The 25,151-nt window shown below is 37.2% G+C and overlaps 1 protein-coding gene across 6 annotated transcripts in view; it reads right to left on the reverse strand.

Moving 5' to 3' along the window:
• Positions 1-1,469: 1,469 nt before the first annotated feature.
• The window catches only part of POU6F2 (POU class 6 homeobox 2), a 325,692-nt gene continuing 302,010 nt past the window's right edge, over positions 1,470-25,151 (reverse strand). For 5 of the 6 annotated variants that reach the window (XM_072153276.1, XM_072153277.1, XM_072153280.1 and 2 more), the window contains exons 7-10: positions 23,064-23,270; positions 21,999-22,167; positions 18,210-18,378; positions 1,470-10,645 (exon numbers count right to left, since the gene is read on the reverse strand). In XM_072153276.1, coding sequence (XP_072009377.1) covers positions 10,141-10,645; positions 18,210-18,378; positions 21,999-22,167; positions 23,064-23,270 — 1,050 coding nt within the window. In that variant the 3' untranslated portion in view covers positions 1,470-10,140. The remainder of the gene's footprint in view (positions 10,646-18,209; positions 18,379-21,998; positions 22,168-23,063; positions 23,271-25,151) is intronic. The other variant, XM_072153279.1, reaches the window with a different exon arrangement.

A 25,151-nucleotide genomic window follows, 5' to 3' on the forward strand; every position in this document is an offset into this window, starting at 1 on the left:
TGCGACTCCTGATTACGTTTTCAACGCTTTTATTTTTAGGACTGTGTGACCTTTTGATCACTTTTTATTGAATTTTTTCTATTTTTCAAAATGGCTAAAAAATGCAATTTGCGACTTCGGGCACTATTTTCCGCTACAGGGTAAAACGCAGTGAAAAACGGTTATTATATTTTGATAGATCGGGCATTTTCGGACGCGGTGATAACTAATGTGTTTAGGAATTTTACTGTTTATTTATATTTATATCAGTTCTAGGGAAAGGGGGGTGATTTGAATTTTTATGTTTTTTTAATATAATTTTTTTTTTTTTACTTTTTTTTATATTTTTTTTTTACTATTTTTCAGACTCCCTAGGGTACTTTAACCCTAGGTTGTCTGATTGATCCTACCATACACTGCCTTACTACAGTATGGCAGTATATGGGGATTTTGCATACCATCTATTACAATGTGCAGATCGCACATTGTAATAGATAGCCTCGATCATGACAGCCTCGGATCTTTGTGTGATCCGAGGCTGTCATAACAACGGATCGCCGCTCCCCTGTGACGTCACAGGGAGCGACAATCGGAGCCAAGATGGCGGCGCCCACGCGGCGCCGGCTCTTTAATGCCGCCGGCAGCTTTGCCGGCGGCGATCAAAGGGTTAACACCCGCGATCAGTGAAAGCACCGATCACGGGTGTTAGCGACAGGCGTATGCTTCATTATGAAGCAAATGCCCGGTGAGTATGAAGAGGGCTCAGCCCGTGAGCCCTCTTCATACTCCCCCATGCGCAGCAAGACATAAGGGTACGTCTTATTGCGCTATGGGGTTAACAGACATAGTACTTCAGAGACTTGGGCTCTAACAGTGTGCAGAGGGTTCAGGAATGTATAGGATCTGAGCTGTGACTAAATATTTAGCATAAGGTTAAGGTTGAGACACTTGTTAACTCAGAGTTCCACAAGAACTCTGGTGTTTAATAAAAGTTTACGCCTTTTGCTACACTACACTGCTAATTGGCTTATAGACAATATAAGCAGGTCTGCATAAGAAATACACCAAAAATGTTAATTCCAATGCAGAATTTAAGTCATTAACTAATGAAATCCATAGCAGAAGCATATTTCTATTGTGGATTTATTATACACAGGATGTTCATTTTCTGCTGTAGAAATTATGCAGATTTTAATGAAGAGTGTGTTTATAAGATTGGGATAAGTCCATCCACTGTACTGTAATAGGTTGTGCATCCGCACTATAATCTGGATGCAATATCAACAGTGAGTACAGATTCTGCTTACTATTGAATCTGGATTCATACTGGATCCTATTTGAGCACCAGTTAGAGGTGAAGTTAAATATTACATAGGCATTGCCATGTTTGCTCTGACAACAGAGCATCAATGTTAGGAGCCACTTGGAAGACACAATAGGAATTATAAAATAAAACAAATGAAATTTTTTTATTATAATTACTGCCCCTTGCAGGATAATATTACAACAGTGTCCATGCAGCTTAATTTATGTGCAGAAACAGTGCTAATTAATATGTACAAATATATAAATATTATACTGAAAATGACTAAAAAGTCAACTTTAAACCACAATTCATGTCAAACAATTCTTTATTCTTATGGTACAAATTAAAAGTGACAGATCTGAAGCTTTTAAGAAATACACAAAGTGCAGCTTTACTGACCATACAGATATTGCTCTAGATTAATTACAGTTTTGTTCCAGTCTATAAAATTTAAAGCAACCTGTGCAGTTAAATCAGCTTTGGTTTCAGTGTCAGAGCAGTAAGGAGCTTCCAGAAAAGTTTTTGCTTATCTTCCACATCACAGGTCCACTATGTGAAAACTCCACATTCTGTGGAAATGTCATTTGTCTCTCAGTGCTGTCTTTTCATTGTCCACAAAAAGTGTTGGAAATGAGAAACTGAAGCATTGTGTTATTCCGACCTGTTTGACCATTTTGTAGATATTAAGCACATAGAATGAGAAGAGCCTTTGGTGTGTCACAGTGGCATTACAAATGAAACACGCACAGTAAAAAATATATTGAGTAAACGTCAATAATAAAAGCTCTCCAGGAGTGGATACATTGACATGAATGTTCTAATGCAGGAATTAAGCCATTTGTGTTGTATATACACTGATGTCTACAATATTGGAGTCTTGAAGAGCAGCGCTGTGATGCCATGAGGAACATGTATGTTCTGCTTTCCATGTCACACCTTAATATTGCAAGATTGTCAGCAACATTTAGCCATTTCTATACAATGTGCATATACCTTCTTACATTGAGCTTTGGTCCAGCATTATGACAAGCAAAGGCATTTTATGTTTGTCTTTTTGGTTATAGCTTGTGTAGTTTTATACGCCTCTACTTTTTCATTGATGTTCATGTCTTATGTCTATCTAGATTTATTGAGAAACCAAAACTTGCATCAATAGTCTGTCCAAAAAAGATAAAACTAGAACGCTGAGTTTTTGTAATGTAGCAGATCCATTTTTTGTGTACAAAAACAGAAATATGCCACAGATACATTATATTTAGGCCATATGCTATACGTCATATCATGGTTGCATTTGTCCCTACAGATCTAGATCAGTGGTGGCGAACCTATGGCATGGGTGCCAGAGGTGGCACTCGGAGCCATTTCTGTGGGCACTTAGGTTCTCACCCCAGGACAGAGTTGACCAGACAGGAACAAATCCACCAAATCTTCCTGTAGTCCCAGGAAACTTAAGAGATGCTGCTCTCAGCGCGACTTTAAAGCAATACTCCATTGGCTGTTTGATACTGCGGGAAAAGTAAGAAGGTGTGGAAGGGGCTTCATTATCTTTGGAGGTCATCCTGCTGGACCCTTCATTCTTCTTCTGGAGAGAAGCTCCAATGATAGTCTGAATTTTTCCTCCTTCTTTCAACTGTATTGGTGGGCTCAGGGGCTGATAAGATTGAATGATGTGGAAGAACAGGTAGCAATAAGTTACTGCTTAAAATTCCGTGTTGGCACTTCACAGTAAATAAGTGGATTTTAGTTTGGGCACTCGGTCTCTAAAAAGTTCTCCATCACTGATCTAGATGAAGAAACTCTGTGGGGCTTATTTACTATGGGTCCGCAGACGCACCTTCGTCTGACTTTCTGACGTTTTCTGGGTTTTGCACGGCTGTGACAGATATTTAACAGGGGATTATGTCGCACGCGATCGGATTGTGATGGCTTTCATGCGGCACAGAAATCGGGAGCGGGCCATCGGACAATCTGACGGATACGTACTGAGCGCAGGATTTAACTTTCAAATTGTGTCGCAAGATCAAGCACTTACATGCACCAGGAAGAAGAAGGTGAACTCCGTCAGACCTGAGCGGGGAAGTGACACATGCCGGACAGCATCATTGTCGGACAATTTCTGTGAACTCCTCCGGATGGGTAAGTAAATGTGCCCCATTGTGTCATCCTAAAGGCCTCCTGTGTTCACATCTTTTAAGGGCCAGATCACAAAGCCATATTCACTGCATAAAACTCGGTCCATGGGTCACCCTGACTTAATGGACTGAACCCACACTGTGAACTTGGGGGTCTGAAATGGCCCTTAGTCTCCATGCACATCAGTGTAGTTTTTGGCCATATGTAGTCAGTGGTATGGACTTAAAGACATGTCAAAACAATGGAGAACAACAGATTCTCAAAACATAGAAGAATCACATGCATTTGTGTGCTGAACCCTTTAGTTGTAAAATTGGATTTTTATGAGCTATTCTTGTAGCTTGCTCTAATGGCATACATTGTGTGACCATTTCTATGAAATAAATTATGCTTGAAATTTCCTTTTATTTCTCAAGTTGGTGTTTCATTTTATTTAAGTTAACAAATTTAAAAACTAAACATTGTAAATAAAAATATATGCAGTTAAAATAGATATTTTAAAAGACTTCTACCACGGGGATAAAGGGTTGCACACAAAGCACACAACCTGGTGTGTGCCGCTCTGCAAACATCAGCTCTTCTTTTAGCTTCTTATGCTCTGGTTTTTACAAAACAAAGGCTTTTAGAATTGTGCAAATGTGTCCATGGGGCTCTGGGCTCCATATGTGTTAATGGAGACTGGAGCCCCTCAGACTCATTTGCATAGTTGTAAAGCCTTTGTTTTAATGTTAGAGTATTGGTTTACAATCCTTGGTCCTGGTAGTAGATGTCCATCATATTGTTTTAATGGTTTCAAGTGATTTCCTTAAGTAAAATTTGGAAAATTTTGGAAGACATGAGTTTTTTTTTCTAATGCAGCACACAACATGTACTTCTCACTGCAAATATCCACAGTGGAAGTCTTATAGTGATTGTAAATGCTGCACTGTAGCAAACTTTTATTGTGAATCTATAACCAACAGTACGCAGCATCTGTGAATAATAAAGGGATTATCAACTTTTAAGTAGAGTTAAATAAATGTATCTCCTGTCTTTAGCACTTGTGGCCCAATGGAAGCTTCTGAAACTCCCCCCTTTTGAGGGTAGTTCACTGCTGGAAGCAGGTAAGTTTATATATTGCTTTTTAATTGTATATTGGTTTTTAATTGTGTTTAAAGAAAATCTACCATCAATTTCAAGCATGATAAACCTGGGACACTTACTCACAGATTCAGGGACAGTGACTGGTCATATTCTTATATGTGTTATTCATGCCTTCCTTAGAAAAATAAACTTTTAAAATTATGCCAATGAGCCTTAGGGGCTCCGGGAGGAGTTTCCATGTAGTGATGTATTTTCACTTATTGTTACAATGAGCAGAACATGTCTTACCTTCCTTCCTCTTCCTGTGTAATCTAGCGGCAACAGGAGGAGGGGACACCTGCTCTGCTCATTGTAAAAGACATCATGGATTGGCTCTGGAAACACCTTCAAAGCCCCTCAAGCTTATTAGCATACTTTTACAAGTTTATTTTAGAAGGAAGGGGGCCATGATTAACAAATATAAGAAGATAACCACAGTCACTGGATCTGGTGAGTAATTATGGTTTATCTGGTTTATCTTGATGGATTTTGATGGTAGATTTTCTTTAAGTGCTTTTGAGTTTTTCATCCTTTAAGAGCATCCAGGTTCTGTCCCGATAATCTTAAGTATTTAGGACCCATGCAAAATCCTTAGCATTTGCACATTTCCACCCTAACCATCTTTTGTCATTTCAAATTTCTCTAGGCAAATGGGCCCAACCATAAGTTGTTAATTTATTTGAATTAAAAATCTTTTTATTTGGGAGATTGAACATTAAGAAATTATCTGTTTAGGCAACATGGGTTTCAGACACCGGGCATCCCGGTATCACCCCTATAGTGGCAGTAATGTTCATAAAGCCTACAGAGATTAAATGTTCAGGACCTTTTCAGCGGAGCGTCTACATTACAAAAAGTCTCAGCTCTGGAGTGGACATGAAGAGATTATTTTCTGATTAGCTGCAATGCTTTGCAGGTTCTTTGTATGGAATGAACCAATAGATGTAACATTTTAAAGTGAAATAAAATGCAACTATAAATGTGTCCATTCAATCTAGAGTATCCAAAACACAGAGAACTAATAGCATTAAACAAAATAAATTACCAAAATAAATATACAAAATAAGAGTGCATTTTTTCATACCTTTTTCCTTTCTTTTCTTTTTACAAAACTGACAATGTAATAAGTTAAAAGCAATAATTGGCTACAAACAACTATGGTTTACATATGTACATTTTTTCCCATTGTTGATTTGAGTTTTTATTCTTGCTATGCCTGCAAAATTTTAAAAAATGAAGATAGGAAGCATTACATCACATTTTAAGAATACAAAAACATAATAAAAAATTATAAAACGGTAAAAAATGTTATTGTGTTTAACTGATTCAGGGGCTCAATGCAGAAAAAAGTGATTTTTGTTTTTTTTTTAAATTTCACTTGGCACATATTGTTAAATGTATAGTTATATAACCTCTATTTGTAACCTGTATTAGGATATACAAACATATATTTGTGGATATATCCATTCTGGAAGCTTTACAGCCTTTCTAGAATGATAGGCCAGTAGTATATGGCAACAGTAAATACCTCTGAAAATATTGTTGCTACTTTAAATTTATCATCAGGATATAAAGACACATTCCTATAGCTGTTTTAACACTTTTTCCTAACCAGCATTAATCATTAACATTAAAGGAAACCTACCACCGGATCTACCTATTAAGGTAGATCCGAAGGTAAGTGCATCTACCATATGTTAGGATAGCCCTTTTTAGGGCTAATCCTTTACTCCACTCTATCTTTTATAATATTTTATCGGGGTAATACGCACATTTTTGAAGGAGGCTACTGGGGCCTCTTTGATCCTACCAGTTATCTTCAATTCACTCATTCGTGAAGCCGGAGTTCTGCGCATGCGCAGAACGCAGGCCGGCGGCTGCGCAATCTCGGCTCCAAAGCCGGAGCTACAAGGAGCTGTACGCTGAAGATATCTGGTCCAGCTACTCCACTCCCCAGTAGCCCGTTTAGAAAATTTGCATATTACCCTGATAAAAGATTATAAAAGATAGAGTGGAGTAAAGGATTAGCCCTCAAAAGGTTATAAAGAGAGGCCCTAAAAGGGCTATCCTTACAAACGTTAGATGCACCTACCACCGGATCTACCTTAATAGGTAGATCCGTGGTGGTAGGTTTACTTTAATTGTTCTACTCACTTGTAAAAGTTGATAACAGTATACCAGGCTGCCTGCCAGCAAGCTGCATCAAGTTACAGGCTCGTTGGAGTCCCTGCTGTCATATCATCATATGCTCCTTCCTCCCTCTGGCAGAAGTTGAGATGGCCGAGATTTACTTGAAGCACTGGGTCAGCTAACGGCTGCATGAAACGCCCCTGTGACTCGATCCAGTTTGCTGACAGGGTGCCAAGAATACTTTTATATACTTTTAAAAGAGAGTGGAGGTAGTAATATTAATTATAAAATAAGACTAAGAATTAGTAAAAAGGCTGAAGGATCCTTTCATTAGGTGAAAATATGTGTCCTGATGACAGCTTGCTTTTCACAGTTTACTAGTAAAAGGTTAAATAATTGAAGATTTTTGTGATTGAAATTAAATTTACATAACCCTATTTGTGAGGTAAATATAATTGTGCAATAGTAATTTCTGGCCAACATAATAAACCTTATAAGGAGTTTTCCCACAAAGACAAGTTAGGCCGTATCCATGGGATAGGGTCTAACTTGCTGATCGGTGGGGGTCTCAGTGCTGAGAACCCCACAGATTGCAGAAACAAGGGGTCCGACCTACCCCTTGCTGCTACTCAGACTAATGGAGCAGACGGCTGCGCATGACCATTCTGCTCCATTAATCTCTATGCAGCAAATTAGGCCCTATCCCGTGGGCCTAACGTGTCTTCATGGGAAAACACCTTTAAGGGTGCAGTCACACGTTGCAGTTAAAACTGCACCTTAATCAGCTTTGAGGTGGTTTTAGGTGCAGTTTTGTTAATTTGTTTTGTTTTGTTAACAGCTAAATGTAACATTTGTTGAACAGGTGAATGAAATTTGTGGAATTTGTGGTTTTCCCTTCAAAATCAAATTCACGTGTTCAGTTCACATCATTCACCTGTTAAATTAACAAAGCTGCACCTAAAACCACCTCAAAGCTGATTGCGATGCAATTGTAACTGCAACATGTGACCACACCCTAAGGAGTTCCATCGTTCAGAAACTAGAAATCAATTGGATGAACTCTATCATGAGAAACTATCAGTCACACATCTATCCAGAGCTGAATATTTCCACTTTCAGGTTTGCAGGTTCATAAATAGAGTCAAATACTATGCATAGGAACTCTGCGCCTAATTTTATCTAGTCACAGAAAACTGTCTAAAACCCTTCATAAATGTGGTGCAAGATGTTATAGACAGCTTTTTGGTGCATAAAACAGATTTCTGTCATAAACAGATAAATGTGCCTTAATATTCAATGGAAAGGATCTGCTCCTGCTAGTGTTGCAATATTTGCTACATGAGCAGTCAAGGGGCTTCTATACCAGTTTTTGGCATAGAAATGCTGATATAATTGTAAAAATTATAGAGAATATGCCATGCGGGTGTGTAGGAGCGTAGAGGGGCATGGCTGCTCGTGGAGTGGGTAGACAAAACTTTTTATGCAAAACTATGCCGGACCTGGTGGGATTTGCCGGGCTATCATACACCAAGGCATGAGTGCCGGCATTGGATAAATTCCTGCTTATGTATCTATAGAAAACTAAAATGTAACAGTCACCAAAATGTTCTGACGACACAACATGTACCATAATGTCATTTATGCTATTGATGTTACTGACCAATATATTAATATTCTCCAGATGTCAATATTAATGAATGTCAATTTTTAGGTTTAAACACAAACTTTATAGGTAGAATGGTATGTAAGGACATGCCTGTAAGGGTCTTGTCACTTATTGATTTCAGTCTACAAAAATCTCTTGTTTCTGCTGAGCGAAATTTATGTTATAAATGCCTTAGTTGCATTACCCATTGGACAGATATTTATGCACATGTGAAAAACACCCTTTTATTCCTTAAATTTTCCATTTGGTTTGTTTTCTTGAGCTGCTTCTTTTCTTAAAAGGAAATCTAACAGCTCCCAGATCATACTTCAACGGACAATACTGTGAAGAACACGTTTTAAGCTTTGAGGCTAAAGCATTGCCCTTTCCCAGTGGTCTATAATTTTACAAAAATGTATTTTTTTATCTTATGCAAATTATCTTCTTGGTGCATTAGAGGTGTGGTGACATCGTTAGGTGCACCCTGTCTATCTTATCCAGTCCTAGCCTACATAAATATATATTTTATACACCTGGGGGTCTTTTATCTTAGGCTTTTCTTTTTTTCTCTTATCTTTGTGACTTTTTTACCACTTTGCCATTTGCACCAAAATTTGTGTCTTTTACACTGCCTATAAAACGTCCACCACAACAGATTTTTCAGTGTTGTGCTTGATATAGCTTTAGATGTGGACTAAAGAAAATCAACTGATTCAGCTGCCACATATATCACCCACTGAGATAAATCAAATAACTTAAAATCTGTAAAACTCAAATAAAATAAAAGACAAGTAGAGTAAGATAATGACCCCCTTTAGATTATCATCGTTTCTAGAAAGAATGCATAGAAAGACAATAATGGGTGCACAGCCTCTACCCCTGGTGCACTGATAAGTTTCTTTTGCATAAGTTAAAAATATAAATTTTTCTAAAATAACAGATCACTTAGAAAAAAGAAAGCAATGTCTGGAAAGTTTACATAGTGGATGCTATTACTTCTGGGTTGATTTAGGAGTTGTTAAGCTACCCTTTAGATTCTGAATATTTTTCTTTGGCTAAGAAACTTTGGAGAGAAAATACAAAAAATGGCTGCAGAACACAATTGTAGAAATCTTATTTCTTCTCTTATAATCTTTCAATGGAAGATATTTCCTTGTGGAACTAGTAAACTACACATATTGATAAAATCAAAATGCATTGGCACTGCATTATACAGACCAAATATAAGTCACACACTTATTATCATATAAAAATTGCATTTGCCTTAAAGTAATCAACAACTGCATTGTAACACAGTTGTATGTCTGGAAAAAAAAATTGTGTCAAATGATAACTTTAAAATTTAAAAATGTAAAATTTTAGAAAATGTGTTTCTCACAACAGACAATGAATTGTGTAACACAACACTAAACTCATTATAGAGAAGTCCAACAATCTAGCTTTGCAACACCATTTTTTCTGGCTTTGGTTATCAGTGAAGAATTCGAAGTGAATGAGCACTTTAGAACCTGAAAGTCTACAATTGATCCTCCAGGTGGCAGGCTTGTTTTCTTTTTACATAGATAAAACATTTTGTTTTTCAAACACTGCTCGCAATGTCATATTATACATACAATGTATTCAGTTATTTGGTATTTTTTTAACGTCCATAGAAAAAAATTGTCTTTTTTTCAGAACTACTATCACACACACTAAGTGTTGTGTAATGTTTTTGGAAAACTCATGGACACAGTATATTAATAAATTGGTTTGTCCACCTGTGTTTTTTTCAGTCTTTTACTTACAAGGATGATGAACAGGAATTTCACAGTTCAATTTTAATGTCTTAGGAATTTTCTTCCATTGAGTCTGTTAATGACTCCATTGGGACTCCTGTGCCTGGTTCATGTTGTTTTAAACGTTTTATTGTGTTCTTTAGAGCTTGTCGCTTGTTGCAGAACCATACCCGCACAACCTCCCGGTCATAGTTCAGTTTCTCAGCGATTTCCGTCATTTCCTGTCCAGAAGGGTGTGTATTCTTCTCAAAATGGGCGTTCAAGATCTCTAGGGCCTGTGGAGTGAATGAGGTGCGCCTCTTGCGTTTTTTTGAAGGCTCGCTGCCGATAAACTCTGTCAGGTTCTGCATACCTGCTCGGTGGCGGGCCTCAGCCTCAGCCATCCACCTCTCAAGGACTGGCTTTATCTTCTGGGCACTTTTAGGGGTGATGTCCAGCTTTTCAAACCTGGCAGGATACAAAAGGCCAGGGTTCAGTTTGGCTGTCAGACTGCTAGCTATAGTGTTCTCTTGGGCTTCCTGTGGTAGGAAAAAGTGGCTTCTCAGGATGGTGTGTCTGAGGGGAAAATTGAAAAAGAAGAATCTTACACTGATGCTCTGCCAGGGTGGGACTTCCTGCCTGCCTAACTAATGGACTGGCAGAGGTATTAAACAAGGACATTATCTTCTATGATATACAATACTAATAACAGACATGCAACATTTCTAACAACCAGTAATATAGAAAGGGAAATTAATGACTTAAAGGAAATCTATCAATTGATTTCATGCATTGTGAACCAAACATACTTTGAGAATGCTGTAGATACACTGATGCAGAATCATATCTTGTTTAATCCCTGAGCAGAGTGATTTTGCTGAAAAAACATACAACATTCAGGACCTTGGGAAAGCTGGATTGGTTCAGCCTGCCATTGATATACACATCACATGGAGCTTTCTGAACTGTCCAGACAGGACTAATCAACATGAGCTGGATCACTCATACACAGCAGCTGGGGAATGGTGCACCAATTGATTACTTCTGCCTGTCAGGTACAACACATTGATTACATCATTCTCCGGAGCAGTGCATACTTAATGTGAGAGGAGAAGTGCCGAGCAGCCACAGGAGCAACAGAGCTTCATTATCATCATTTTATATTTGTTTTTTCAGCAAAAACAGTCAGCTCGGGGATTATACAAGATATGTTCCTGCATCAGTGTAGCTACAGCATCGTCTTTTTGTTTGGTTAATAAGGCATCAAATCAAATGGTAAATTTCCAGAAGGCAGAACTACAGTAACACAACCCAGCCATTAGGAATGATTATCAAATAATTTAGTAGTGTGTTTGCTGGTATAGCCCACATCTGCCATATGTATATAGTGTATGTATATTTAATCCGCTCATGTGTACTTACCTTATCTCTTGGCTCTAGATATTTTGAAATCAGGAAAGTGAGTTGCTTTGAAAATAATGATTGCTTTACTTGTCAAGTACCGTATATGCTTAAAGGGGTATTCTCATCTGTGCAGTCACATTCAGTTTGATTAATCTGCCATTAATAAACATTTCTTCAATTAGATGTTATTAAAAAAAATATTCCTTTGTGAAGATAATTTTCCATAGATGTAGGGAATTGGTCCCTTAGAAACGAGATAGCTTCCTCGGATACGGCTTCCTCTGCTGAAGGGATTGCACAAATAAACAAAAAGGTTTTGTATATGAAATATCTGAGAATTGCTACATGTCCCACATCCGTCCTGTAGTAATGATCGCTGAATCCAGGTGGTCAGGCAGGGCTCAATAGTACATGTCTGGCCACTGCTGCCTAAATGTGACGTGGTCGTAACCGAGGAAGCTATCTCGTTTCTAAGGGACAACATGGCTATGTTTATGGGAAATTATCTTCACACAGAAACACTTTTTTTAATAACATCCAATTGAAGAAATGTTTATATATGAAAGATTAATGAAACTGAATGTGAATGCCGAGACGAGAATACCCCTTTAAGTATAAGCCAAGTTTTTCAGCACAACAAATGTACTGAAAAACACTAACTCGGCTTATTCTGGAGTCAAGAAAAAAAGGGTACTCACCTTCCAAAACCCCTGGGCAGGTCCTCTTCCATACATCATGGCCCCAAAATCGGCTCCGTGTCCCAGACCGCTGCAGGCATCGTGACTTCATCTGCACGCTGATGTTTTAATGTGTGTGCCGGCATTGGCACACACTATGATGTCAGCGAGCATTTGAGGTCACGATCCCTGCGATGGACACCGCGGGAAGATGGAGCCGATGCCGGATAGAAGAGGACCTGCCAAGCGGGCGTTGGAAGGTGTGTATACTTTTCTTTTCCTACAGGCATTATATTGGGGACAGGGGCTGCAGGCTATATACTACAGGGGGCTGCAGGCTATATACTACAGGGGGCTGGCAGGCTATATACTACAGGGGGCTGGCAGGCTATATACTACAGGGGGCTGGGAGGCTATATACTACAGGGGGCTGGCAGGCTATATACTACAGGGGGCTGGCAGGCTATATACTACAGGGGGCTGGCAGGCTATATACCACAGGGGCTGGCAGGATATATACCACAGGGGCTGGCAGGATATATACTACAGGGGCTGGCAGGCTATATACAACAGGGTTTGGCAGGCTATAAGCTACAGGGGCTGGAAGGCTAAATACTAAAAGGGAGCTGTGACCAATGCATTTTTCCAGTTTTTTGTATTAAAATTAGTGGTCTTGGCTTATCGAGTATATACAGTAATTTTTCTGCAAAGAAGATCATATTACACCACTTGTCTTGGTACATACAGGGTGTAACAAAATGGTTGGGACAGTGAAATATCTCACAAAATACACATCAGATTGAAAAATTTTAAATACATTTGTCAAATATTTTTCAAAAGCTATCCAATTATAACAGACTTGGTCCCCTACCCCTACCAATGGGGAAACAAAACCTACTCAAAGAAAACCAGATTTGCACAGAAACTTATTGCTGTTAAGCATAAGAAAAACTTTATTGAGTATATAAAAAATGGGGTGTTCATCTACCTTGGAGGCCACATACCTTTGGTGCCTAGGTAATTAATATACAGGATTCTACCATCCACTATTACTTTTACCTTACTACTGTTTTTACTGGCACTTTAGACTGACCTTATCTACCTACGAAATACCTTGTTATTGTCTCTGCCTCCTTGTTGTTTTTAGACCTCCTTTCCAGCACTAACTAGCTTCCTCCTAATATGCAAATGTCTGTTCTGTGTATTTTATCCCGTGCATGAATTTTTTATATACTCAATAAAGTTTTTCTTATGCTTAACAGCAATACGTTTCTGTGCAAATCTGGTTTTCTTTGAGTAGGTTTTGTATATTTCAGTACCAGTAACAGGTTTTCTTGTATATTTTCACCCAGAGGATTTTGGGACCCCATTTTACCTCTGCTTCAATTGTTTTTGGAGATTGTTATCCCTACCAATGGGGGGCAACTTTAATATCTTAAATGGGAAACCCAATTTTTATTACAGATTCGGATTACCCGGGAAAAACACATTGAATTGACAGATGGCGCTGTAATCACTGAAAATCAAAATGGGTAAAAAATGTTAAAAAATATAGACATCTTGAGAAATACACATTCGATCAAAAACAAAAAAATTTGACAAATCTATCCTATGTTACTAAAGTTAGCACTGTATTTTTATCAACTGAGGGCGAGGTGGGGGAATCAAAGTTTCACAGATTTTGGATCTTATGAGCATTTATCAAAATATATTAAAAATTTTTTGCAGACATTTCAATGTTGGCATCTTTCACTAAATTTGAAAAAGACCTAGACCAAGTCAATGTAAATTTTCCCCGGGGAATCTGAATCTGCAATAAAAAATGGAGGTTCCCATTTAAAATTCTAAAGTTGCCCCCGCCCACCCCCAGGGGGTTGAGGTAAGGAGCAGAGTTTAGTATTATTTGTGAAAAATATTTGACACATATAATTTTAGTCTTTTGATTTCATATGTATTTTGTTAAATATTCCACCATCCTTAACTTTTTTTTACACTAATAAATAGACAAGACTAAAAGTAAGGAAGGATATTGTATATATGTGTCAGTAGGTTCGTATTTATTTAGTGCTTGTGCATTGAGAGCCACTTTCTTAACCTAGGAATATAGGAGGACATTAATCATACAGGGAGTCATTTACTAAGGGCCCAATCCTGACGTGTTACCCGAATATTTACGATTTGCGCCGATTTTCCCTGTATTGGCCTGGGATTTTGGCGCACGCAATCGGATTGTGGCACATCGGCGCTGGCATGCACGCGACGGAAATCGGGGGCGTGGCCGAACGAAAACCATTTGCAAATGTATAAAAACATTATAAAACCTACCATATTTTTCGGACTATAAGACGCTTCTTACTATAGGACGCACCCCAGATTTAGGCTTCCAAAAAAAGGAAAAATATATTTTATACCAATTAAAATATCCCTGTTGGTCGCACTAAAGCACAGCGCTCCACATACACACTCAGCTCACCTATACACACTCACTCAGCTCACCTATACACACTCACTCAGCTCACCTTTACACACTCACTCAGCTCACCTATACACACACAGCTCACCTATACACACACACAACCACACACACACACTTCCCCCATTCCCCTTCTTCATACCCTGTCCCAGTACACGGCATGGAATATTAAATACTATCACTATGAAGTGCAATTTGTAACGCAGAAAATAAGTCTTCATACAACTCTTTGCATGGAAAAATAAAAAAGTTATAGATTTTTCATGTTGCATAGAGTTAATTTTTATTTGAGAAGCATTGACCTTTTTATCCAGTAATGTGAAGGGTTCTTTTTCAAGTGCACTTGCTCAGAGCAGGTTAGTTTTTGCGTTTTTTTTTCTGCCTTTTTTTTTACATTTTGGGCCAAAAATAAAGATAGATACAGTGCAAAACCCCTGCAGCACACACATTCACTATGTCAAATAAGGCACAGGCACTCAAACCACTTAATGCCATAACTTAGCCTGCAAGTCACAAATTAGAAACAAATCTAGACTGCGCCAAAAAATTGTGCAAAAAAGTCAAGAATGACCCAAAAATAATGATTAATGTCCCTCATAGTTCTTACTTTAGTGTTAATACTTTTCACAACACTAGTGTTTATAGATGTATTTCATACTGTAGGCTTGTTTACTAAAACCCTCATTTTTTTGTATAAAAATGTTGTCTGCTGAAAGGTTCAGCATAACCTTTAATCAATAATTTCAGGGAAATACTTGCTATACGAAAAAATGCCCTATTGTGAGGTTGTATAGAGGTTTAAGGCTTCAGAGTGGGACAGTGATGCCTCATTGATCCTACAGTGGTAGCAGCTGCTATGGGGCCCACATTGTCGATATAAAACTGCACATTGTAAAGCCTTATATGTATACAACATATATGAGACATATATATATGCTGTGTCTGTGAGGTATGTATGCTGCATGTGTATACAGTATATGGTTTGTATGTATACTGTATTATGATGTATGTATGTATGTATGCTGTACATTTGTATATGGCATACTTGGTGTTTGTGTCACTACCTTTCTCTCCCTCAAGCCCCCTCTGTAAGTTTGCTTTCATTTTATTCCTCCTTGTTCATCTTTTGGAAGACTAATGCAGTTTTAGAAGAGAATTTAGAGTAAATGAGTACTTAAAGAATGGGAAGAGGGAGAAACTAGCCTGGAGAAAGCAGCATTTTGTGATACGATATATATTTTTTACATTCACCTGTACTTATGATACTGTAGGATTATATTGACATGACATGAATCCTAATATGTGGCTATTCTCTCTGATTCTATCTATCCAATATGATTATAGGACACTTAGTTTTTATTTGATAGGTGTTGTCTATCATAATGCACTATTATATTTCATATATTATAAGATAATGTGATGTAACATAGGACTATATTGTTCTCTGATTTATAATATTTGTATATAAGTATAGAACACACTAACATTATATTTACCAGAAATATACACTGTATGTACAAAGATACATCAGTGGTGCATGCGTTTATACCCCATGTAAATGGTATAAACAGTAAATGAATATGCAGTTATATATTGCATTTAAAGCTTTACACTGGGAAATGGAGAAAATCCCAAATTGTTACTCAACAGAAAAGGAGGTAGTATTTAGATCATTGGTGTTTCTTATCTGTGTTGATTCTTCACTACATGAGATTTGGTATAACAATATACAAGTCATGAAACAAATTTCCCAGCAGTGGTATCCTTGTATAGACTGAATAAAGGTTATTTTCTACAGGGAGGTATCTTATAAGAAAAAACAGTAGGGGATGCCATAGAAGTGAGAGGATCCTATGGAGCTTTTTGTATTTAACAACAATCAATGGGTTTTATGGAAACTCATTGAGCAAAATGTGAGCTGCAAGCTCACTACCCCATACTGATGTTATTTATAACCTTAGTCTTAAACTGCGGGAAAAGTACACTTCTGTTCTACAGGGAATACATTAAAAATATAAAGAGCGGATAAAGAGACAGAGCATTTCATGGATCACCAAGAACAAAATCCACTTAAATGAGCTCAGATTTGGTTGGCTTTTTTGTGACAGACTCCAAGGTCTCAGAGAACAATGGAAGCCCTTTTCCAAAGTATTTACTGCCTAATTCATAAAGCTCATATAAATAATGTATTGTTGCATGAATACGTAGGAATACGTCTTGTGTCTGGTTCACTATTGCATGTTTTTTTAAAGTAACATTTTTTTATTTATACAGTTTATGGGGGTCCTGCACTCTTCTGATGTTTTTTGCAACATACTGAGGGAGATTCATTATGCCACTTTTCTGCCCGAGAAGGCACATAAATCCCCCCTTTACCGACACTTTTCTGGCTTCTCCAATCCGCATGCTGCTTTGGGCATTTCACGGTGGGCAGCTAGAAAACGGACAGATATACAGACCTTTTTATCTATATACTATATCAAACAAATTCCACCAGTTCAGACCTGGTCCACTGGTACAAACTGGCGGAGTTTGCGGTCATATTCACTAAGAGGCCAGAGCCTCTTAATGGATATGAGCAGTGGCGCGCCAGTTGGGGCAATTTTATAAGTGGTGTTCAAAACACCAGCCTCAATGAATTACTTCCACTGTATCAGTAGAAAATGGATGTAATGGGTCACATGCAAACCACCAATTACATCATAGGCCCCCATATCTGATCAAGTTAATGAGACATCAAAATATTAAACAGGTTTGCTAGGGAGAAAAAGAAATTGCTTTTTCGTTTGTTTAAACTCAGATGTATTGGCTCTGCCATGTTAATGATGGCAGAGCCAACATTCATGGGGAACATAGTAAGAGCTCTACAGCAGGCCATGACTAAATGACTGTCTAATAGGTCGTTTTTATGTGGCCATCTAATGTTTTATCCCCATAGATACCTTGTCATCACATAGGATTGGGAAATGGAAATAATGTAAAAGACCAGCAGTGGGGTAAAAGATATCCAGTAGTGTAGTTATAAAAAAAATCTGCTCCTGAATTGTTAGTATTTAGTAAATAATGGTATCCCTCATCATTTTGGAGCTACTTTTCTAGAAATCTGCATAGTGACTTTCCGCAGTCATTTCTACTTGAAATGTATTAACAAATAGAATGCATGAATTATTTGGGGGTTACTATTTTGTGTAATAGCCAAAGAAATATATGTATCAACATAGATATGCATAAAAGGTTATACAAAGCCTTCTGCTATTTTATTATATTAAAATTAATTAAATTTAACAGGGTAGTAAGAGAAGCAAGCAGAGGGGTAGATATGAGTGTCTATCATCTCATAGTGTTTGCTAAATATTACACTCTATAACACCAGTGTGTTAAAATTCTGTGTTTTGATTATCCAGCTCTTAAAGTCTATATATAGCAATAGTAATATATTTTAATGGATGGATGTTTAAATAGTAAATTATCTATGTTAACTATTTTATAAGTTGTAGCAATATGTAGTTTCGGAACATACAAGAAGGTTAAAATGCTGTCCTGGCTGATTTCGATAAAATACTGCACATGCACAATGTCTTCTTACCTGCAGATGGCAGACTGGCTGTAAGCTGGACCCTCTGTTGCGCTTAAAGCTTGTCCAACCTGCGTTTGTGTCAAACCAAGGGAAAGGCGTCTGATTTTAAAAGCTTTAGCAAACTCTCTGATTTCTTCTAGATTTACCCCATCAACCTCACCACTGGCAGTTTGTGGGTCTGTTAAAGAAAGAGTAAAAAGGAAAATGTATAAATGGGTGACCTAACCAATGAGATGTGCACACACCTGTCACCAGGAATGTCTCCAAGCTCATGCAGCTTCCTCACTTCGTCCCACTTCCTGTCAGTTGTTTTTAGCAGTCAGGGAATAGAGGGGGATGGTGTGGAGGAGAGGAAGATTTATGATGAGACACAAGTACACACAGACTGCTGCTTTCTCCCCAAGACTCATCACATGCTGCTGGCAAGGAGTGAGATAATGTGAAATAAACTATTATAAAGTACTGAAATTAGTTTGTATGCTGACGAAGGCATTTTTAAAATCTGTATAGCATAGGCAATTGTAACCAGCTGTCACCAGCTAAAAATGACATTCCTGGTGACAGGCTCACTTTAACGACAAGTAAAAAGTATCAGCACTACCCAATTTGCTTCACGTGAACAATGTCTAAGCACAATATCAGACTACATAATCTGAGTCTTGGGGTTAAAGGATAAATAATGATAAATCATGATAAAGTACCAGAAAATCCTCCAGTATTGAGATCAAATACATAGGGGGCATTCACCAGTTTTCAAAACTCCTTAATTACAGCAAAGCAGGCATAGGGACATCGCGGAGACTCTGTGGTGTGGTGGCATCCAATCCTATGGCCGTTTTGCTGTCATTTTTGTGTTTTGCACCTTGCAAACCGGTGAGTGCTCCCTGTTTCTTTTATGCTCCAGCTTGGTGGCATCATCAAGAAAATCTACTTTGAAGTCAGGTGTTAAAAGGTTGTATAAAGTCAAGGAGGCAGAGAGTTTAATATTGAAGTCAAGCTCTCCCTGCCTCTGAACACCCCCAAACCAGTGATTGACATGATGCGCTGGACATTTTTGGAGATCTGGTCAATGATGTCTCTGGATGCAGGACCATCAATTCTAAAAACAAATTCACACCTCAATTCAAACTTTATTCTGGATGATGCCACTACACCCGGCCATGAAAGAAACATAACCTAGAAGCTGCTCAGCTGCTTATTAACATAAAGGTAGAGGTTTATTTGGCAAATTTCTGATGAAGGGTTCTCTTTCAAGCAACTTATATTTTCTAGTTTAGCATTTACAGTTTGTGCATAGTATTTTGTAGCTTTGTACTACTATGTGAAAATGCCCTAAATTTAATAGATTGTTACTCATTAAAATCCTTTATTTTTAGCTAGATCATATTCATGATCATGAAAAGAAAGAAGGGAAGAGATCATTTACGCCTACTAAAGTTATATTTTAGATATTAAGTTAGTAAACATTCAGTTTATACAGTTATGGACTTTTATAGAAGGGGATCAAAAAACAGAAACTCAAAAACAAAATAGGGCATTGGTGGAATGGGGTTAACTTACATCTTACAAATTGTTGAGGATTTATAGATCCTGGATGAAATTGTAGTAAATACATAAAAAATAATTTACCTACTTAAATCATAACCTTGACCTACAGTAAAATGCGAGCTGAAATACAATTGTAAAATAACAAAGCTGTGTGTGTAAAGCTGTGTGCAAGCCTATATATTTTTGTAATTTGAGCTTAAAATCTACCTTTAAGTATAATTTTGGTATTTTGGTTGTCCTTTAGTATTTTATCGGGTCAAAAGCAAAAGGCCACAAAGTGTACATCAAATTTATATCTGTTTCTGAAAAGCTTGCAGCCAAAAGCAGCTTTTGCTTCCGAAAAGGGCATCTAATTGTAGACACATACTATGTGAGGAAGATTCCTTTGGTGCCAGATAATGCAGTCAATTTAAGACTTATGAAGGGAAATAACATAGCTGCTGGAGACCAGAAGTTTTTACTGAACCTCGACTACTGAAAGTTTTTGAGGAAGAAAAAAATCACCTTAAATCCTAAAGATATATACAGGGAATCCAGATTTACATTAATTTTTAATGTGCATCTGTGCAGATTGTTATATTGTGAAGCTATGGTTCAGTAAATAAAATATTTCTACAACATTGGGGGATTTATCATGGCTTGTAAACCTGAATACCATCCTACAAACCAACTGTTACTTATTCACAATTCCTGGTACAGAGTCTACTGTGGTGGTGCTAGGCAGCAGAGTGTGACAGCATGGGGCAGCGATGCCCAGTGCCTGCGCACTAGCTATAGCCTGCACCAGGTCTAGGTGCAAGATCTAGCACATTTCTACGTCCTGCAGAATAGTGCACACACCACAACGCATATATGTATATAAAGGGAACAGAGCCTCTTAATTTATCTGGTGCGACCCAAGGGGTGGGGGCAACATCAAGCTCTGGTGCATGAAGTGCCAATGCTAGATAAATCTGCCCTATTGTTCTCTACCTATTTGCATGCTCTTTTTTATAAGCATTGTTATACTTTGTGGTCTTTTAGGGGTTCAGGGTTATATAACAGTTTCCTCTTTTTGCCATAAGTAGTGGTATGGGATGTTTCCAGTTTTGTAGCTTAGCTCCATTGTCATGGCTATTGCTATACCAGACACGTACCATGGACAAGAAGAGTTCTTGTTTCTGGAAGACAGACCTTCTCTTCTTATCATGGACAATTGCTTTAATGATAAATATTTTTATTGTCCAAAAATTTTGAGTTATGGTTTTGATGGATTTGTGTCCATATTTAACAACGCCATAGGTGTCTATAGATAATTGGTTACATTTATCATTATAAGATACCGGTAACATTTTTGTCCCTGCCATTATTTTATGCATAGATCTGCCTAACAATACAGTAGTGTATAGTGACTCTTGTTGAAAGTTTAAGTAAGCCTGGATACTGCATTAGTCTAGATTGGAGTTAATGATGGCGTGGAATGGAGCTGTTTTTTTAAGTCGAAGGCAGTAGGAAATGGTATGGGGTTGGATATATGGATTAAATTATGGCACAGGTTATAAAAGGCTATTCCAAGGTAGTAGACCTCTAGACGGGTGAAAATTTGGATCCATTTACTGTGAATAAAAAGGTTTTCCCACAAACAAAAGTTAGGCCCTATCCACGGGTGATGAGACCCCTACAGATCACCAAAAGGAATGGTCCGATGGGGTCCCATGTACCTCCGTCGGACTTCTCGTTGCTCTGTCAAACTAATGGAGCAGACGGCCGCGCATGATTGTTCTGCTCCATTAATCTCTATGGAGCTGACAGAAATTGCAGACTATCGCTTCTGTTCTAAAGTACCTAGAAACATGCTTTTGGTGTAACTTTAAAGACAAAGATCTTGTCTTTCAGGATTATGGTTCTGTGAGCTACAGAACTGAAAATACACGCAGTTAAAAATAGTCAGGAACTGGATCTTTATCTGCAGCTTGCATTTCTATGTATTTAAGATAAGATAATCCTTTATTAGTCCCACAGTGGGGAAATTTAGCTGCCTGTATCTCCAAGTCTATAGCTCACTGCATTGCATTAATTGATTTATGCTACAAAGCAATATTTGCACCTAAAGACCTTTGTAGAAACATATAATCATGTTCAAATTACTTAAAAGTGTACAGCTTGTAAAGGGTTAAGTGGCAGTAAGAAGCCATATGCTTTATGTAAGAACATCTTTAAAAGACTTTAGAACATCTTTAATAGGATAGTGAAAGTAAAGTAGATACTTACTGCTGACCAGCTGGCCAACACTTAAAGCTGAAGAAGAGGAAGATGAAGAAGAAGAAGACGAAGACTGGCGGACTGGACTTTGAGCCATTGATGCCTGATTGTGAGCCAAGTGCAAGAGATTTGCTTGTGATGTTGCTGAACCCACTGGTGTTTGTGCTGATTGATGAAGCTACATATGAAATAATAATAAATTATAATAATCTTTATTTATATATAGCGCCATATTTCATAGCGCTTTACAAATCATAGGGGACATATACAAATAAAGAAATGTGTATATTGATCATATGTGGTGGCAATAATATAGAATCTACAATGTCAATAGTTATGTAATTTACATTTCAAAATGTAACATAATGTCACAACTGTTTTATTTTGAGTAGTGCAACATTTTATTAAGAATCGACTTATGTTGCATATATTGAGTAAACTTTAACTGCTAATATTATGCAATGGTAATAACCTGTTGCCTGTTTTTAAAGGGAATGAGGTGCTTCATTGCAGTAGGCAGCAGCTGTCTATAGCCTGATCAGTCTATAAAGAGTTTTCTAAACCTCCTTTGTACAGATATAAGGTATAAATTAGCTGTCACATCTTCTATTGTTAGTAGTGGAGGCAAGGAGCGTGTTTTCTATAGAGGTGGCATTTTCTTTCATAATCCTATGTGATGTATATGTGGTGGCTGCTGTATGACAAAAACATACAAAATGTGCCAATTGTGGCCACAGTGAACATTGCAGGATATTGTACTAAGATCACATATTTCCTAGAGCTGTCACATGGCGAGTGGCTATTTCTGTTATGCGTTAACCTATATACAGAAGATAAATTTGTTGGCTTATTTAATATACTAAGTTTACTTTTTTAAAATGTAGTATTTCTTTTTTTTGGTGCAATTTGGCTGTAATGTCAATTCGCATAGTATGTTTCATGGTGCTACAGCATAATAAACCCATAATATGGACCTTTACTGTATACCTAAATATAATGGACTTGAAATATGATCATTTTTTTATAATGCTGTTATTTCATTGCAGTAATTATTGAACAAAAAATCAATATTACCTGTTGGCCAGGTTTGAGTGGAGAAAGTGTAATACCCTGGGTATTAATCACTGGTAAAATTTGGTTCCCTATTACAGTGGCAATGATTTGTCCCTGGGCGTTGGTCAGCAACTGTGGTGTGATGGGTTGCACTTGAAGTCCCTGAGCTCCACCTCCTGCTTGAGTTGATGACACTGGGCTTGGCATAAGTGGAATTGTTCCAATTATCTGTAAATAAGAAATTAATTTATCAAATTAAATAATGGAAAGTCTACAACAGTATATATTTAAATATAATCAAAATAAGTATACAGACATTGTACCAAATTTTCTGGGAATGCAGAGTGCTGCAGAAAACTGTTTAGGTGTCATATTGCTGTAACACATTTTTATAATAATGAATACAATAGCAAAATCGGTTTCAGTTCAAAGGAGATGCAGGTGATAATTTTCATTTAGCTGAATGTGCTTTTGTAAAGTTGCTGTGTACATACTTTAGTAGTTCATTTAAAAGGATTGCATTAGCAAAGAAAGCCTGTGAGAGAGTAGACGTCAAAATTGTAGTATATGAGAATATTTTTAGTCCCATGTTGGCCATAGCACTTTGGTGTTTTGTAAACACTGCATTAAAATTTTTTATGTTTTTAAAAAGTTATTATATACAGTATATAATAAAAAATTAATAGACTTCCAATAACATGTTTTTTGAGCAATAAAATTGAATGGAACTGGCATTGCTGCATCGATTACAGCCTAAACTATAACATAATCATTTTTTTAAACCTATTTAGTGAATGCCATCAAATATAATACATGATCAGATAACTGCTAAACTAGACTTACTCGTTCATCCAACCTCCCAAACAATTTAGAAAAGGCAATCAAAAAATCATAAAATTATATCAATTTAACAATTAAGTTGTCACCAAAACTAAAACCCTTAAACATCCTAGTGCAGTGTGGGGTACAAAATAGTAGTTCTGTACCAACATCAATATCAGAAAAGCTGAATTGTGAGCTAAAAGACCCTTATATTTTGCTGGAATCAAAAGGTGTATTAAAACATATCTTTTTATTAAATATTTAATATCCAAAAGTTCAGGGTTCAATAAAACAAGTGATTGCTATGTTAAAATTTGCACCCAAAAAACTATAGTTTGTAGACTAGTTATTTTAATGGAACAGAAGTACTATCAATTGCCTCTGGTTTACATCTATGTATCTAGTACCAGTACCCCTGATGAATCCTTAAGTAGTGAAACACATGTTGGGGAGTGGGGCACACTAGGGACTGTTTACCATACTACTGCTTGGGGATTGATGTGGCTTCTGTCTAATCTCTGTTTATATAGCTATATACTTATACGGTTAATATGTGTATGCTACTGCTGCTACATCATGAGTTCTGTATGTTGTATTTTAGATGATTTTATATAAAATATGTGTTAAAAAGATCTATTTTATTACTATTTTTTTATTTAGTGATATTTCTTTTATTTCCATTTTATATTTGGACACTTTGTCATACACGGAGAAAGAGGTACAGGGTATTTCCCCCTTTGTACCTTTCCTACATGTAGGTCATATGGGGGTATCAACTGGCCTACACTGTCCTACTGATCTCACTAATTGGTGGGGCAGCAGTGTCCATACTCAGTTCTATTTTATGGGAGTGCAGGAGATACCTGAGGGAATCTGTGTAGCAGGCCCTTAAGAATTGTCTCCACATATGTGAAGACGTTCAAATATAACTGTAATTTTTTTTCTATTGTGTGTAAGGGGATGTGGTGAACACTTTTCTAATATGCATTATTAACAAATTAATTTATTTTGTAAAAAAAACAAGCTACTGATATTATATCTATAAAAATATAATAAAAGGTTATTCCTGGAGTTGACCCCATAGTGGAAAATAGTGTCTAAAATGTCCAAAACGGTTTTTGCCATTTTGCAACATTTAAAAAAATGTTATAGAAAGTGATCAGAAGGCTGTACAGTCCTTGATATGATAGCAATGAAAAGTATGTAAAGGTTATTAGCGTAAGAAGATGATAAAGATTTTTTTGTACAAAAGGTTTTAATTTTTTTAAAAATGTATTAAAATATAGT

The sequence above is a fragment of the Engystomops pustulosus genome, chromosome 5 (assembly GCF_040894005.1).
Source record: "Engystomops pustulosus chromosome 5, aEngPut4.maternal, whole genome shotgun sequence".
NCBI lineage: Eukaryota > Metazoa > Chordata > Amphibia > Anura > Leptodactylidae > Engystomops > Engystomops pustulosus.